The sequence below is a fragment of the Strix aluco genome, chromosome 14, assembly GCF_031877795.1.
Source record: "Strix aluco isolate bStrAlu1 chromosome 14, bStrAlu1.hap1, whole genome shotgun sequence".
Lineage (NCBI taxonomy): Eukaryota > Metazoa > Chordata > Aves > Strigiformes > Strigidae > Strix > Strix aluco.
This window is the reverse complement of record NC_133944.1, coordinates 13,697,501-13,715,925: the sequence shown is the minus strand read 5'-3', so window position 1 is coordinate 13,715,925 and position 18,425 is coordinate 13,697,501. Positions and strand designations below refer to the sequence as shown.

The 18,425-nt window shown below is 38.9% G+C and overlaps 1 protein-coding gene across 9 annotated transcripts in view; it reads left to right on the top strand.

Moving 5' to 3' along the window:
* Nucleotides 1–18,425, top strand: part of ZNF536 (zinc finger protein 536) — a 352,727-nt gene that overhangs the window by 147,478 nt on the left and 186,824 nt on the right. For all 9 annotated transcript variants that reach the window (XM_074839495.1, XM_074839491.1, XM_074839492.1 and 6 more), the window contains one exon: nucleotides 14,080–16,251. In XM_074839495.1, coding sequence (XP_074695596.1) covers nucleotides 14,082–16,251 — 2,170 coding nt within the window. In that variant the 5' untranslated portion in view covers nucleotides 14,080–14,081. The remainder of the gene's footprint in view (nucleotides 1–14,079; nucleotides 16,252–18,425) is intronic.

Genomic DNA, 18,425 nt, shown 5'->3' with positions numbered 1-18,425 from the left:
GGCTTAGAATAGCTGGAAGAATATTTTGTTTTACCCTTTTAAGAGCAAGTGAGGCACATCCTTAAAGTACGGTACTTTCTCTGATCATTTGGAGGAAAAAAAAAACACCCAAACTGTGCTAACTCCTGCAGCAGCCTGTTATTTCTCTTTGTCAGACAAAAAAACCCTGACCAACATCTAATAGTACAACATACTCTTTTATTATTAAAGCTTGTAAACCAGTATGAAAACTAGTTTTAAAAAACTGGTTTCCTAGAGTGGGGAAGAGATGCACATTTAGTTTACCTGTTGTGGCTTCTGACATTTGTGATTACTCTTCAACTCCTAAAAATATAATAGCACATACATATAAAACTTGAAAATACTGGACTTATTTATGTGCTAACTTACTTTTTCCAGAAGTGGTTGAAAATGAGGAAGTTTTGTATCTTTACAGAAGAGCCTCATCTCTCATTTCGGTTGCACCCATTCTCCTAAGTGAGCACAAAGGGCTAGATGCACAAAGGCATTGGAAGTCCTAATTTTCACCCCAGTTGATAGGAGTCAAGCTCCTACTGCATCTGGAGACCTGGGTTGGGGTGTACCAAACTGCAGGCGTCATTTAACCCACTCTGTTTCTCGGCAGGGCGGTGGCCCACTTAGCCTCCCTGTTCAGTAGTCTTCCTATTGATTTTGTGTTGAATATAATTGGAGGGCATAGGCAGAAGCTTGAAACTCGTTTGCAGCAGTGTGAGAGGCCAACTGCTGGAGGAGGGTTACTGCTGGGCAGGAGGTGGGCATGGGGCAAGAAGGGTGAGGGCCCACAGCAGTGCCTTTGGTTACCTGCCCAGCTGCTCCCGACTCCAGCTTCTTGCAGGGAGCAATCAGCTGCACCTCAGTGCTCCGACACGTGTTTCTGATGCCAGTTAAAATTCCCAGTGAAACCAGTAGCAGGTTTTCGCTGTGTAAGGAGTATGAGACTGCACTCAGTGAGGAAGACCTGTTTATGTTTCTCTTTATTCCGCTGTGACAGCTGACAGGAATGTGCGCATCCCTGCCAGCTTTCATGCAGGAGAGGTACAGGTACGTTTTGTGCATACGCTCACCATAGCTGAGGAGCTGAAAGTTAAGCTGCCTGCTGACAGTTTCCTGAAATCATATCAATAACATATTGTTAGCTCTTGTGATTGAAGCTAAAAGAGTCTGCTGTTGGATAAAGGATACATGATATGGGCATTTCATAAGCTAGGGATATAAATGAATAACTCTGCTCATTCACAGTTCTTACATTTTTTACAGTATAATTTTTATACTATTGTCATTTTACAATATTTTTGGAAAATCCAGAAAGAGAACAAAGAAGGCCTTTAGAAACAGTGATTTTTTTTCTTTTTGTAGAAAAAGTCACTAGGAAAATAAAAGTCAACAACCAAAAATTGAGAAAGGACTTCTTTTTCGTGACTTTAAAAAAAAAATAAAAAAGGAAACTACAAGGAAGCCTGATACTTTGATTAAATATGACTTAAATTCTTAGATAATTTTGCACTGAAGTATGTGAAGCCACAATTTGCTATATACATTTCCTTCTTGCTTTCTCACATCAAATAAGAATAGTTGGTCTATTCAGAAGTAGAAAGTGAAGGAGATGAAAATCCTTTTAATTAGAGAGAGACGATCTCTGTAAGCGTAGGCGCAAGGTGCTGGAAATCAGTACAACAGAAAAATGAGTTTCTGCTTGAGCAACTGAAGCAATAGAGAGGTTTCGTGTGGGAACTGCTGAATGCTCTTGGCTTTGGGGCTTTTGGTGTTTGGTCCTGTACAATGAGGAGCACTTTGATGTCCTATTGCAAGTAGTGGGAGCCCACTCACCACCTCCTGTGGCTGGGTCCTTGAAACTGAACTACCAAGTCTTTCCCCCTCCTTTTGTCTGGCTTACTATTTCTCTGAAATTATCTAGATTCACACTGTTTTGCAGCAAGATAAACGAAGATCGAGTGAAGTTTTACATGAGCTGGAGAAAGTGAACACAAACTGCTCATTTGCACAGACTGTTCAAGGGACCTGAAATCGTTTAACTGAGAGTTAGTTATGTTTATTTGCATGTTGTATCGCGAACTCTTGCAGTAGAGCACTCCCTGTTAGTCCCTGATCCTTCTGATAACAACTCTCAGCTGCTCTCAGCTTGCCATGGGACTGAAGCCTCTAGGGATCCTGTCAGTCACTTGAAGGAGTTTGGTCAGAGCTGTTCGTGGCCAGAGCTGGCTGTTAAGGATATATTACAGTTAGCAGAGTCCATCTCCCAACTGACTTTGCAACCGTAATTGAACTTGCCAGGGTCTGTCATCCTCTGATTGCATTTATCAGACTTTCTTTGTCAGCTTTGTTGCCACTCACCTATCAACGACGATAGGTTGTCTTTTCAGCCAAGGGCCCACAATGTTGCAATTAACATCAAAATTATTTAAAGGATTTTTATCCTGCAGATAGCTTTGAAATGTTATTGTATTTTTATAGCATTCGTCCTCCCCTGTACTCATCTATCTGCTATGTGTCTGCCAAGTTTTCAGTGCCCTTTTTATTAATGATCAAAGCTATTATGCCCAGATAAAACAGGGGTGCCCAAACAGCAATCAGTGCTCAGCTTGTTTGGATCCTGAAGGTCATGCTGCCATTGTATTTAAACATATGTACTGTTTTGCCATAATCAGTGCTTGCATCTATGCTTCCTTCGCTATATGCACTACCTAGCCATTCCCTTTCCTGTATTTGATCTTGCAGCGCAATGGTGGGAGGAGAGTCTCTGTTCACCTCACTGCATTCAAGAGTACTGCAAAGATGTGACCCTTTTCTATGGTCACTTGTGTGACATCATTGTTATTTCCTTGGTTTAATCGCAGAACTGTTATGACTGTTTTGTACCATCATTCAGAGGAAAAGGCAGGGTTATGGTGAGGCAGAACGATCTCACTCCGACAGGTAGAGATAATTTTAAAAGCTACTGGGAAAATACAGGAAAATACTCCCAAGTCAGCTACTTTTAGTATAGACATTCCTGTTTGGGGTTGTCTTCCTGCTTAAGAAGCCATCCGAAAGAACAGTGTGATTAGTAGTACTGGAGATGTATTTTTTTGCTTCTCTAAAATGACAGTCTGAAAAAGAGCATGTTTTCTGAATATTTTCTGACCTTGGGGTAGATACGATTACAGCAGTTGCAAAATCAAGCTGTCGGTGTCTTAGCTGTGCACAGTGACTGCTAACCACACCCTTTTAAGTCTAAACCACTTATCTCAGTGTGGAAGCATCATAGGAGGTACGAGGTGGCTTCTAGAGTTACCAGCTCTACTCTTCTGTTCATGACAGTGATCAATTAATAAAGTTAAATGACAACAGCAGTAATATATCATATCAGTAAAAGTGTGCATAGACCAGAACACCAAAGGATAAAGGAGATTTGTGTTTTTTAGTGTTTCATTTTTCTTGAGTGATAATTAAGTATTTTTTTCTATTCTTAGTCTAAGTTTGTGTTGTGTTTCCTCATCTATCTTTTTCCACTTCATTCTGCAAGGAGTTTGCTGTTTCTACTTTTTTGGAGAGCACAAACGCAAGGAGCATTCTGAGCAATGTTTGCTCTATTTTTCCCACATCCACCTGCCTCCCAGCATCCTTGACTCTTTCAGTTGTGTCTTTTACTCTGTCTCATTCCACTGAAACCAAGGCTGTCTCAACATTATACCTTTCCTGGAAATTAGTGTTAAAAATAATTCATTGAGGCCACTTGTATTTAAGAATCACTATGACCCTCTAAATTATGTCTTCTCTTTTGCCACCAAGTCCATGTGTTATAGGGAGAGGAAAAATAAATCAGTTGGGTTGAGGGAAGAAAGGAGAGAAGACAGAAATTGGAGGTAGAAGGGATTAACAGCCAAGAATCTTAGTTATTAAAAACCAAAATAGCACGCTCTAATATTTTAATAAAAAAATTTTATACTGACAGGTCTGTCATGAGTTAAAAAAACCAGTCTTCAGCAGTCAATTATATTTAATAAAAGAAAGCTATCTGGCATACTGGACTAAGCAATGGGAGTCAAGAGTTCTGGACTCTGTTCCTGGCTTCTTCACAGAGGATAAGCCATCTATTTAAGTCAAGATACATGGTGAGCTTTTTCCTAAATGAGATGTGGAAATGATCAGTTAGGGATACTCATTTATACAGTGTTGAAATTCTGAAAAATTCAGTCCCTTTCAGGCCTTGGAAGCTCTTTGGTTGCACTGGTATTGGGCAAGTTACTTCTGAGTTTCTAACTGCATTGCAATTACATTGCATTAAGATATTGGCTATTTTTGTGCCCAGCAAAGAAGCATGCAGAAAATGTCTTCCCCTCCTCTCTCGTTGTGTTGATCACAGTTTGCTTTGAAGACCCATGATACTGGGGTGCTTTACAGAATACTGGGGTATGACCCGGTGGGAATTACTGCCGGGCATGTTTCAGCAGCATGCTGGGGGAAGAGGAGGAGCTTAACTCTTCCCAGATATGTAGTGTGGCCCTTTATACTTTTCATGTGTGTGGGGACTTTTTTAATGTTGGTTTCTCTTAAATACACTGACCTTGAGGAATGGAGTAATTTATCTTTTCATTATCTATATATCCTTTCCTCTCCTTTGTTCCCAGTTCGATGTCATTAGAAGTAAAATAAAGGCAGTTGTATTATATATGTACTCTGAGAGTATATGCTGTCACATATGCTCTCTTTCATATTCAACAGGTTATGCAAGGTTTAATGTATTAATCTTTCTTTTTCCTTTTGACCAGCATTAAACCATTTACTTAGGCACAGAATTTCTGCGCTGATATCATCACAGGTAGCCCGTATGTTCAGTGATGCATTGTTTTGTCTACTGTCTAACTCAATAGTATGCAATTTGGAGCATCCTTAATTATCCTACAAACAATTTTGTGATAATGAAACCAAATATGGTGTAGACTTGGCTGACATCTCTGTGATATTATTTGGCATACCACATATTTCTGTTTCAAATATAAATTGGTTACTGCTTTTTTAAAATATGCACTCTATTAATTAAACCTATACTTGAGACATCTTTTTTACCCCCTAAAGCTGTTATAAGTATTCTCTTTTTCCTTGTTCTGTATGCAGATAGGGTTGGGTATGGACTCTCTAATTTGACAGAAAATAGGCTAAGCTTGTGGTCTTTGTTAAGTCCTAAAACTACAGTTGAGTGTGCAGTGTCTTTCCATATAACTAGGTCTTTTGTTCCACTAGAGAAAATTACTTAATTTGTTAGAGAGCTTTTTTTTTTTAAAGGTTTAACTGTAACAGTCTTTACCTAATAGACCTGGGATTGCAGGGAGGTGATTAATGTGAATTAAAGGATCTCTGTGACATAGGACTAAAGGACAGAATTACTTTGTTGTTGTTTTTGTTGGCAATCCCACGTGCAATTTCATTTCTCCCCAAACCAGATTTCCAGCATTTTGCATAAAGTTAAAGAAAAAGTCTAATTGGACCATATACTTCTTTTTGAAACTCTCTTTATTCAGGGATGTTCTATTTATGCATTTTCACTGGGAATGTGTGTCTTTGTCCCTTGAAATCCATCTATTTATTGCAGTGACACCTACTGCTGAGAGAGCTGATCCGCAACAGGATCGGTTACTGTTAAACTTGGCCAACAAGCAGTTCGTGACTCAACCAGCAGATGTTTCTGTGGCTCAGGTCAAAGGGAACTTATGGACTCGGGTTTTTTTTCCTTTACTCCTAGCATTAAGTGCCAGGAAAGTCAACACTAGGTACAGGCAGTTGACCTGACCAGTAGCAGGAGGAACTGAACTAGGGCCCTGAGGATCTGCAAAGACCAAAGCATTAGTCTGTTGAGCCACTGTGCTGGCTACAGTCCAATAGTTTCAGACAACTGACTATCTGATTGCATGCCTGGATTTTAGTAATGATTTTACATACTTATTTGATAATTTGTATCCAAGCTTGTGCTTCTGACAGGTGCCCTTATGAACAAAATCTCGCTGGGCTATCACATATGAATATTCCACAATCAATCATATTTTGATCTTTGGGACATAGGTACATTTGACGTTATATTTAGTTGTGCACAAAATCTAAGTCTAAGCCTTTGTGAAATGAAAATAAAATCATCAACCCAGCATTACAGTTTTGGATTTAAATTGTTTCCAACTATGATTTGAGTTCTTGGTCTTAACTCTTGCTTGATCTCTTTGTGATTGGTATAGAGGGCCTGATCCTCCTGCCTCACCCAGCTGAACTGCACTGCCTTTTATTTGGAACTTGCCTGTGTGAAGAATGGAGGATTAATAGGGTCAACATTATGTATATTTTAATATTATATAATGAGTTAGACTATTACAGACTTCCAGGGCAGTACAGTGTCCTCACGTGAGAGCAGAAGATTCAGAGCCCGTTTCATGCTGTAAAAATGACAAAAAATGAAACTATAAATATGCTTTGCAAAGTCTTCCAGGCATTTTATTATTTTATTTGTACTGTGTAATACTAAAGTGGATCGTTAAAAGCTTAATTTTAAGGTTTCTTCAATCTGACGTGGATGTCAGATTAATTAAAGTGAATGATCAGATAGGAGCTACAGGAGATTGATCAAATTGGAGAGAGTTTAATCAGTTGTATACATTCCAAATTACATGAAAATAACAAATTTACTTTTAAAAATGCTGTTTCTAAAGTAACAGAAGCTTTAGTTTAATGAAGCATTCCACAAATCAGACTCCTATTTGAATTTTGGTATCACTCTTATCTTTACTTTTGTCATCAGGAGAACACTAGGGGAAAAAAAAAGTAAAACGAGAATCAATGCATATAAGCTAAAAAATAATGATCCCAGGTGCAACCAGTGCCTTGAAAAAAAGCAGGATTTTTTTTTTTTTTTAATCTACTGAACTTTCAGTACCAATTATTTATCTTTCTCTTCTTTGGATCTGACTTCTTAAGTATATGCAAGTGAAATAGAATAAATAAGGAGGAAAACAGATTTTGCTAAGTCACATGCAAAGTAGCAATAAATCAAACAGCTTGTCTGCATTCTTCTAATCTTTCTATTCTAATCTGTGAGTGAGATTTATAAATGACCTCTCCTCTCCTCTCTGCTCGTCTTCCTAGATTGTGATCACAAACAGTTCACAGTCCTCCACTCCATGGGTGCTACCAACCAAAGACTGTTCTGGTGATTTATCTTCTACTGATCAGTTATCAGTCCAAAATGCTGTGCTAGCTAGAAAGTACCCTACGGATGTAACAGGTATTTTAGAAAGCACCTGTCTCAGTCCAGAACGAAAGCAGTACAGCCTCAGCAAACAATTTTCTGTCTCTAACGAGTTTTGAAACTTCAAAATCCTGCTGCTAACCCTTCTTTAAGACATAAAAACTGTTGTGGAATGAGTTGGCTCTGTTGTTACTAAAGGAGTACTTTGTTTTGGAATCAATAAGCAGCTTGTTTAAATATCAGCACTACAAAGCAGCTACAGTTTTGTCAAATGCCTTCCCTGCTCCCCCCTGCGTGGTCTCGCGGCGCCTGGGTGCTGGAAGATGGGTGTTCGCATGAGGCTCCAGCCCCGACCCTGTGTGCCTGGCCAGGATGCGGGAGGGCGTCAGCTCAGGATCACCCAGTACTTTCTACATACTGTGTTCGAGTGGTGCCTCACCCCAGTTTTTAATTGTTAGAAGCTACATATGCTTTGCAATAACCACAAAACTTCTATGTGGCAAAGTGACTAATAGTAATAACAAATTACCAAGTTGGCCTTAATATTTAGGTAAAAACAGATAGGACACATTATCTGTAGGCTTTTTTTTTTTTTTTTTTTTAAAGGCATTCTGTTACACTCCAGAAATCATCTATTTCCCTAATATATTATACCCCAAGGAGCAGGACACCTACTTAACCAACAAACACCACCACCCCCCGCCCCCACCCCCCCAAAAAAACCCAACCTCCAATGAACTCAGTGCAGTTATTCGAATTTACAGAAGTAAAATGAGGATAGAATCTGGCCTAATGTTTATTTCATTTTATCAGATTGGATAATGTTGTCCTGGTGGCATTAAATACAGCTGATCTCTCCCCTCCCCTTCCGTGCACACATGTTTTTGTTAAAATTTAACTATTTACATCTATGTCTCTTAGTATTCCCTACAAATCAGTCAAAGAAGAGTAGGTCATCTGTCCTGCCCTACTGTTTATATATTAATCATTTGGCAAATAAACCGCTCAGTATCCTACCCACCTCAGTAATATTTGTGATGTAATTTGTTTGGATGCCCAAATGTCACCAGCGTTGATTGTAAGAGATGAAAAAAATGTACTTGCTCAGCACACCAAGCTCTGGGCTAAAATGTAAGCATGAAATCTCTGGTTTATTTTTGTAATAATGTTTACAGCTGTTTAATGACCCTGAAAGGGTTCAGTAGTCTGGTGTTCTGTATTTCTTAACAGGAGTGTATTATGCTTATAACAGCCTTAGTTAAACTGTTTCAGCTACAACAATAAGGACAATATTTAATAAAAATTCAATATATATTCTGAAGTTTCTCAGCAATACCTGTTTATGAGTTGCTAAGATCTGAAGCAGTCTGTATTGGAGTATTTAGAATTTGTCAATGGATCGCAAGATAATGTAGATATATGTGAATTTTTCTAGCTGGAAAGATAAATACCAGGTCTATATTCTGAAAGCATAAGTAACAGTGTGTGTAACTAACTGCTCAGAGGATCAGGGCCAGAGCGAGCTTGTCACTTAAACACGTGAGCTTGTAAAGCATTACTTTGCTTACTGAACTGTAAATCTTTTAACTAACCTAATCTAAGCTATAATAACAGCACAACAGTGTTTTTAAAATGACTGTTTTCTCTACAGCAGTGAAGAGGGAAATGCTTTAGTGTGTGTGTCCAGTAGCAATGAACAGGTGTAAATAAGAGCTGAATTTGGTCCATCTGTTTGCAAAGGTAACAGGTGTGTTTATGCACATATGTGTATGTATACAGATATGCGTGTCTGCATATGTTTACATGTGCATTTACATATGTTTATATTTAAACTTTTTTATTCTATTTGCCATCCTTTTTTTGCCTCTGTTTCCAGCAAAAGGAAGCCAAGCATCTCATATTACATTAATGTAGCTGTGATGACAGGCATTTCTGGTGTCATAATTGGTTTTAAATTCCAGTAATCCATTTCAAATAGTTAAATAAAATCTGTGTGTTCAATTGAAATGGCTAAAGTCAGAACTTTCGTTATTGATATCACAGGAAATAGTCTTGAGGGCAAAAATGTGAGTGAAATCAAAATAACTGTTAGTGGCATCAAAGGGACTTGAATGTCTCACTGTACCTTCATGTGGGAGATGAGAGAGTATTTTTATAATATATGTATCCAGTTGTGAATTTCATAAGCTGAGTACCCTCCTCATAGAAATAGGAAACTACACACCCGACACAGTAAATAGCTGTCCTCTGATGGTTCGTTTGCTTCTTACTGAGGGACCCCTGCTGCCCTGCCCTGTGCAGTATAAACCAAGCTGGTCTGTAGCCTGTGCATACCCAGCTGGGTGAGGTTTGGGCTTTCTGGCTGGAATGACTGGCTTGGGCAAGGGCAGAGGGTTTGTTTAGGTTATGAAGGGCAGCCCGTGAACAACTCCTGATACCAACATGTTCTGTACAGTGCCATGCCTTGGGGGACGCTGTCTTTACAAAACATTTGAGATAATTAAAGGTCAAAAATTTACTACATACAGACATATTTTGAATTTCTTAACAATCTCAGATTTGATGTGCAGTTGATTTTGTAATCATATGTTAACTACAGAGAACATTGTGCTTCTGTTCCCAGTGCAAGTGATGGCAAAACGTTCTGTGTTTTCCTTATAAGAGAGATCAGAATCATGAAAATAAAGTAATAGACTATATATTTAAAAATTGAAAGCTAGACATTTTCCCTCCCATGAAGCATCACAGCACCACTTAGAAACTTGACATTTCCAGATTTTTTTATTTTTGAATACCTGGTATTTTGGTTTGGGGAGGCAAGAAGGGCAGGTCATAATGAAGAAAAATGTTGTGAAAAATATTTATTTTGTCAAAACCCCTGAAATTACAAACTGGTAATCTGTTAAAAGGTAAATTTCAGTGAAGTCCATTCAGGTGGGGTTTTTTAGTGTTTTTAGCATTTGGTTGTTGGGGCAGAATGGATACAGTAACATTGCACTTCAGGCCAGTCTGAGGGGGACGGTTGTGTCTATAGAGAAATCCAAGGTACACCCCTGCACTTCTTGGGTGTTGTGGAGAGCAGCCAGACCCTGAGAGAGGGTCCTATCTGATGGGAAGAGGCTGTGCAATGACTACCATGACACCAAGGTGGGGGACCTTGAACTGCAAGGCCTGAAGCAAGAGACTTATGGGGGAATGAAAGCCCCTTACCCTACCTGGTGTAACCCTGTCTGGTCACAGATCTAGACAGGGATGATGGATAAAGAGGGAGAGAATGAAATTGCTATTTTTTTTTAGAGAAATTAGGCAAATTAGATTGGGTTATCTAATTCATACTGGAATGATGGATGAGGATGAGTTTTATTTCTGTCTTGCATGTGGATACAAGATGAGATTTTGGTAGGTTTTGCTGTGATGGCCTGAAGAATACTGAGAGTCTGACTTACATGAAGAGCTGAACAGTATCAGGGTCCCTGTGTTCCTAAATGCAGTAACTGGGAATTGCAGGAGGAGAAATTTCACATAGCAGTACTTTAAATGCTGTGGTTATACTTTGCAATGAAACCACGCAGGAGTGAGGAAAAGAGGCAATTCAGAGCCAGAAACAGGAATAGGACTATGACAAGCTGGGACAGGTGAGGGTGGGTATACAGTTTAAGTGGAAAAACTGTAGCATCTTGAGATTGAAGTAGCTGGATCCTAGAAACTGAACAGCTGATCAGAGTGTGCAGCATTCAGAGGTGGTTATTTCTCACTAAGCAGAGGCTTTGTTGACCTTTCTGCATATTTCATCAAAAATGTGTAAAATTTCCAATGCCAAAAGATCAACGTGTGCGCGTCACGCTCCCCAGACTTGGTCCAAAATTATTAGTTTTTAAATGAAAAATTATGGGTTTGGTCTTCCTCTTGATTTTTTTTTTGACTCATCCTATCTATATTCTACATTATATGTGTCTGTATGTTTGTGCGAGACAGAAAATAGCAAAAAAATTTTTGAAAAAATTATCATGTTCCAACTACAACTGCTGTTATTACTTTATTAAAGTTATCTTTGAAAGAGAGCCACAGAATAACTTAAAATCTTAAACCACAACTCCCTCTCCCCTCCCCAATCCAAATAACCATACGTTTGAACTGATGCTTAGGGTTAAACATCAGAATTAATAAACTCCACTGGGATCTGTCAGCATTTCCAAACTTCGGTAGAGCATAAAATGCTAAAATTAACTACCCAAACCTTCCTGAGCATGTAAAGGCACCAGTTCCCATTGAGGTCAACTGAATGAATGAAAGTTAGACTGTGTTTTTCAAGCTGTTATAGAATAATGACAATTCACAAAGACTTTTCTAAACCCTCTTCAATATATGTATGTGTCTGTACATGCAATGCATTTCTTGAATTTTTATGTTCTTGTTTGTCAACATCCCTTATTTAAGCATGGTGAAGAGAAATAACACCTGTGGTATTGTGGAATCCAGACAGAGAGAGTAGATTCTGGTTTTGGGGGTTTTCTTGGGTTGTTTTTTGGGGGGTTATTTGGGTTGGGTTTTTTTCAGAAGTGCATAAGCAGATACTCAAAATCTCTTCCAACTACAACTCTCAGATGTTTAGCTAATCCTTTTGAACGTGAAATTTGGTTTGTTTCAAAAGTTAAGCAAACTTTCAATTTTTTTAAAAAAAATTGTTTGTATGTACCAGTGTTTTGAATGTCTGTGGTCTGCTGCACAGAAAACTTGCATAGAAACCAACAATTTTATTTGTTTGCTACATGGCCTTGGGTGAACACCTGGTTTGACTATGTTCCCCTACCTTTGGAAATCAGACACTGAAAGCTAAACTTAGGTATAAGCCTTTTCCTTTTCTTGATACCATTAATATTTTTGTAAATAATAACTTTGACAGCATGTAAGTAATGGGTCTCCAACATGAAATCTGAATCTGAGCACTGTTAAACTTTGAAAAAGATCTGGTTTACATCTGAGCAAAATTTTGTAGCTCACGTTCCTCTTTAATACACATGAATATACGCTTCTCCGTTTACTTCTTACGAGATCTGCATTGTTTCACAACCTCAATCATCCTGTTGAGAACCAAACAGGTCTCCTCTTGGAGATCACCCGTGCTTTTTTTTTTAGGCCCTGATCCTGCAAATACTTAAGCATGTGTGGAACTTTGCTTACAGGAGTCATCCTTTTGAAGTCTACTGGACTACTCCCATAAGCACAATTATATGCATTTTAAGTATGTGCCAGATTTGGGCCTCAAATTGTCTAGTAAGTGGACACTATGAAGCTGTGTGAGGAATGGTGTCCACCTGGAGTGTGCCTGTAGCCTTTGTAGAAGGCATAGACAGTAAGTGCTTTTGGCTAAAGCCAAACAGGAAGTTGACCAAATTAATAATTTAATAAACATATAGAATTCAGTAGTTTCATTAGTGAATAAAGTGTCAAATCACTCCACTGAACAAGACAGGTCTTAATTATCTTGTAGTATAACCTTATAGCATCATATAGCTTGAGAGTTATTAATGTAAAACTTTATATTTTAAGTAGAATTTTATAGATACATTATTTCTGTATAGGGTAGAGAAGTGGCAAGAATAGAAGATTATTGTGGACAATTATGCAGACCAGAACAGAGCACTTGTGTTTAACAAACAGCTTTGAATTCTAATTTTCTGCAATATACATAGTGTAGGTACAATTTGTAGTCATTACTGTGTATTAGGAAAGTTATTAAAATTCTTAAACTTTTTGAGGCTTTCCACAGCACCTTCCCCAGATTTTAATTGGGTTTATCTAGTTCCATAAGAGAGCTCTTTAAAACAAATCAAAGTGCCTTAAATCACATGTTTTACCCATCGAAGGACAGAGATATTCCTTCTATAATCTGGCAAGTTTTCCTAAGAACTGAAATCTGAAGGTTCTCAACGATGAATTAAAAGACTTGGCAGAAGATAATTTATGTGCCTTTTGATGGGCTCAGTTTCAAAATGACAAAATAACAATGTTTTGTAACAGAAGGGTTAAATCTTAATCTCAGAGGTTTACAAAGCTGCTAGTCGCAGTCTCCTTAAAATTTAATATACCTCGTTAATGCTTACTTGCAAACACTGAAGGATTTTTATGATTATAATCATGTGTTACAGCACCTAGTACTGTTTCTAAGCAGCATACTAATCAGCTTAATGAGATATTACTGCACTTTTTGTTGACTAAAGCAAAATCCCTTTTATTGTTCTAAAGCTTGTCCTTTACTTTATTTTTTCCCAAAACATTATCTTGTTTTATTGTACACCAGTAAATATCATACCATCGTTTTTTTGTCAAATCATAAAACTATCTTTCTCATTGTAGAATGTGTAATATATTGAATATGGTTAATGGAACTGAAAGTTACAAATGGATTTCTGTTTTTGTTTTTGTTTTTGTTTTTTTTTTTCCCCCCTGGCTTTTCTAATGGAAATGGGAGAGATGCATAACAGTCCTTTTTCCATAGATTTAGAAATGTAAACAGGTGCAATTTCACAAGAAGAAAGACAAGGGAGGTAGTAAAAGCCTTTGCCCCTTCCGTAATAATTAGATTTTGAAATTGTAGCATATTTTAAGATAGTAATTAATGGTTATTGGTAAACATGCAGAATGATGAAAGCACATGTATGATCAAAATTGTGTAGCACAGTTGGCATTTAATACACTTTTTATTGTTTTTACACTAATTCCTTTGCATTATTATGAGTAGGTAAAACATAAAATGCAAATTGTACGTCAGTGATTCAATGCTTGTAACTCTTTCACAGTCTAAATCTAAAATATCTTCTGATTTTCAGAGATGGAGGAAGCTAGTTTGTGCCTTGGTGTTTCTTCAGCTGTGCCAGAAGCTGACGCCCATCTCAACAGCACCATACTCAATGGGCAGTATTCAATGAGCCAGAAGCTGCACCAGATCACTTCCCAGCTCAGCCATGCCTTCCCGGAGCTCCAGAACAGGCAGAATCCAGAGGAGAAGGCGACAGCGCCGCTAGAAGACAAAAGCCACATGTCCATAGCAAACCAGCCCATCAGCAGTCAGATGGCACTGTTGGCAAACCAGCTCAATAGAGAGGTTGATACCAGTTTGAATGGGCGTGTGGACCTGCAGCAGTTCTTAAACGGACAAAACCTAGGGATTATGTCCCAGATGAGCGATATAGAGGATGATGCCAGGAAAAACAGAAAGTACCCATGCCCTCTCTGTGGGAAACGCTTTCGATTTAACAGCATCCTGTCTCTACACATGCGAACTCATACTGGAGAGAAACCATTTAAGTGTCCATACTGTGACCATAGAGCAGCTCAGAAAGGCAACCTGAAGATACACCTGCGTACTCATAAGCTTGGAAACCTTGGCAAAGGTCGTGGAAGAGTCCGAGAAGAAAACAGACTTTTACATGAGCTAGAGGAGAGAGCAATTCTTCGGGACAAACAGATGAAGAGCAGCCTCTTGCAGCCACGACCTGATGTGAAAGCACAACAGCACACACAGCCTATGCCTCTCGCAAACTGTAACTTGTCTGTGCCAGCTAATCACAGCACACCTGATATTGCAAACCCTGTTCCCTCTCCAAAGCCAGTCAGCGTCCAGGAAGAAGTTGTCGCTCAGACAGCTGGGTTCAGATGCACGTTTTGCAAAGGCAAGTTTAAGAAGCGAGAAGAGCTGGACAGGCACATAAGGATCCTGCACAAGCCTTACAAGTGTACCCTGTGTGACTTTGCTGCCTCACAGGAGGAGGAGCTGATTAGCCATGTGGAGAAGGCTCACATAACTGCAGAGTCAGCACAGGGCCAGGGCTCCAACGGGAATGGGGAGCAATCCACCAACGAGTTTCGTTGTGAGGTGTGTGGCCAAGTGTTTAGCCAAGCCTGGTTCCTAAAAGGCCACATGAGAAAGCACAAGGATTCCTTTGAACACTGCTGTCAGATCTGCGGGAGGCGATTCAAAGAGCCTTGGTTTCTTAAAAACCACATGAAAGTTCACCTGAATAAGTTATCTGTAAAGAACAAATCTCCTAATGATCCTGAAGTACCTGTCTCCATCAGCAGCATGTCCCAGGAAGCTCATGCAAACTTATATTCAAGATATCTGTCATGTTTGCAGAGTGGGTTTCTTCCTCCTGACAAAGCAAGTTTAAGTGAACAAAATCAAATCTATAACAAAGGAGATATACCCATGAAAGAGAAAGAAGTCTTGGGGAAGCTCCTTTCACCCATTTCTGGCATTGGCCACAGTATTGCTGAAGGGGATAAGCATTCTTTATTGGGCTGTCTCAATCTGGTGCCTCCTCTGAAATCCAGCTGTATAGAAAGGTTACAAGCTGCCGCCAAAGCAGCAGAGATGGATCCAGTAAACAGCTATCAGGCCTGGCAGCTTATGGCAAGGGGAATGGCCATGGAACATGGCTTTTTGTCTAAAGAGCAGCAGATACAGCGCAGCCATGAAGACACTTTGGCAAATGCTGGAGTTATGTTTGATAAGGAGAAGCGGGAGTATGTGTTAGTAGGAGCAGATGGCTCTAAGCAGAAAATGCCTGCTGATTTGGTTCACAGCACTAAAATGGGCAATCAGAGAGACTTGCCAAACAAACTAGACCCTTTAGAAGGCAGTAGAGATTTTTTGTCACATGGTATGAACCAGGGACTCGATTACAACTTACAAAGTCATGGAAATGTAAAAGAAAAGCCAACTGAATGCCCAGACTGCGGAAGGGTTTTTAGAACATACCATCAAGTGGTTGTTCACTCCAGGGTCCACAAAAGAGACAGGAAAGGAGAAGATGAAATAATTCAAGGTAGTCTTGATGAGCGACGTGGGTCTGGAAGTGATCAAGAGTCTCAGTCTGTCAGCAGGTCGACAACACCAGGGTCCTCTAACATAACTGAAGAAAGCGGAGTAGGTGGGGGTCTCTCACAGACGGGGAGTGCCCAGGAGGACAGTCCACATCCTTCCTCACCCTCCTCTTCAGGTATGATACCTTCTTCTTCCCTCTCTGCACTGAAAGCTTCATAGCTATATTTGAAATCACAGCAGCAAAGTAGTTTATTCATTCTCTTGTTAGGTTGTTTCCTAGCAGTCCTCAGGGATGTAGTGTTATATGCCAGAACATCTGTGTTTGGGTTCCCGCAATGCCTTCGAGGTTAATTCTCGGCTCACCCTTTTTTCCCCTCCAAGGGCAGGTTTTCTAGCCTTTCAGCTGTCACCTCTGCCACCCCACGCTCCGCCACGGCAGCAGCGTACAGGGTCTGTACAGTCACCAATAGCAATGTTGCTTCCAGGGCCTCTCCCTCTAGGTTTTGGAAGGTGTTTTATTTTCCTCTTCTTTTATTCATGGTGTCTCTCTTGCAGATCTTTCCATGTCCTCCATGTAAAAGGGTGAGGAAAGATGCCTTCTTTGAGCTGTAGTTCAAAGAAATAGGATTAATAAACAGAGTGTTGGCTAACCTCTCTGATTGCCCTTATTCCCACAACCATATCAGTTACTTAGCTGAGATATATACTTGTACCTGGCCACTGGACTGATTAAAAAGAGATTCAAAAATACAAATTACTAACTTTTTGACAATCTTTTAACTTATGTGCACATTTTAACATGTATGAAGCCTTCTGCTTAATTCACATCTATTTGAAAGTACAAGAAAAATAGAAATTGGACTGAAACATTTTAATTGCATTGTATGTCATGTTAACTTGCTGTGTGTAAAATAGCAAAGCAGATAATATTTCATAGGAGATGTCTATAAAATATTGAGCTTCCTGGTGCAATTTTTAAAGTTACTAGCCTATGACTGCTGAAATAAAATCTCCAAGTAATAACAGGTAAGATTTCTGGCCTCATGTATATTTCCAAAGTCACTTACTAATGGATAGTAAATTGAAAGTTATATCTTCAGCCCTTTATAAAGAAAGCACCTCACTAATACTGTAATCATTCTGCAAGCCTAACAACAGAGGAAATCATGCCATAACAAATACTCTGTTACTAATGGCAACATTGATTTCTGCAATCAGCCATTAAGTCTAGAAAATGAAAGACAGTTTGAGGTACCTTAAGGCATTACATTGCCCACTGTTAAAGAGCTGGTAGCAGGCTGTTGAGGGTAATTCTTTTCAGTTTTTTTTCCCCCAGTTTCGATAAATATTTTAGTATTGGAGGCAATTCACTGTTACAGTTATTAAGTATATGCCAGTTTATTTTTGTTGTTCTTGTCATGCTCCGGTATACTCTACTTCTGAGGCCAAATTAATACAAAAATAAAGTGTTAGTTTGCTGGCTTATTACAAACCAGTAAAGAAATTGTTAAGACACATAAATCTGCACTCCACATTCCACAGATTCCTATAGTACTTAATGCTGTTGTTTAAATACCCATGAAACACACTGTCTACTCTTAGAGTCATAGCCTCATTTACAATTTATTACTGGTGAGACACATTAGAAAATTCTATGTAGGAACAAGGATAACAGGCGAGAGCTAATTTCATACTATATATAGTTGTAAAGATTGTTTTAAGAGGATTGAAAATATGTCAGGATGAAGATTATTTTTCTAACTTTCACTTTGAAAACTCCTACACATTGGCGGTAGTGAGGGAACACTCCTCTTTAATATAGAAAGCATCACTTTTGTTTTACAATGTCATAGAGCGATCGGAAATAAAAGATCCTGAAATCGTTTAAATTCTGTCCGAAGCTTTCCAGGGCTGTCTGGAAAGGTTTGGAAAAAAGGAGCCCCAGAGTCTTCTGAGTGAGAGTGAACTGATAGAGACTGAAGAGGATTCAAAACAATGCATGTGAAAGTTGGTGTGTTTTGAGTGCTCTGAAAACTTTAATTCCAAGTGTTCTGGTTCGTTAAATGTATTGTTGTGGGAAGTTTTTCCTATCTTCAGAGGCAAAAGATAACACCGCAGTGTTCTCTCTCTGGCCACTAATTTAAAACTATTTTTAACTTAAACTACAATTTATTTAAAACGTTTATTTTCACACCTGATGCATTTAAATCAAATCATATAAAAATGAAAGCAAAATATATGCAGTAACAGTTGCTAGAAGCCCATTTGTTTTTACTGAAGAAAACCAGACCTTTTATATTAATATGTGATTGTCTCTTTTAGTCTGTTACTAGTAAATCTAGGAAGACT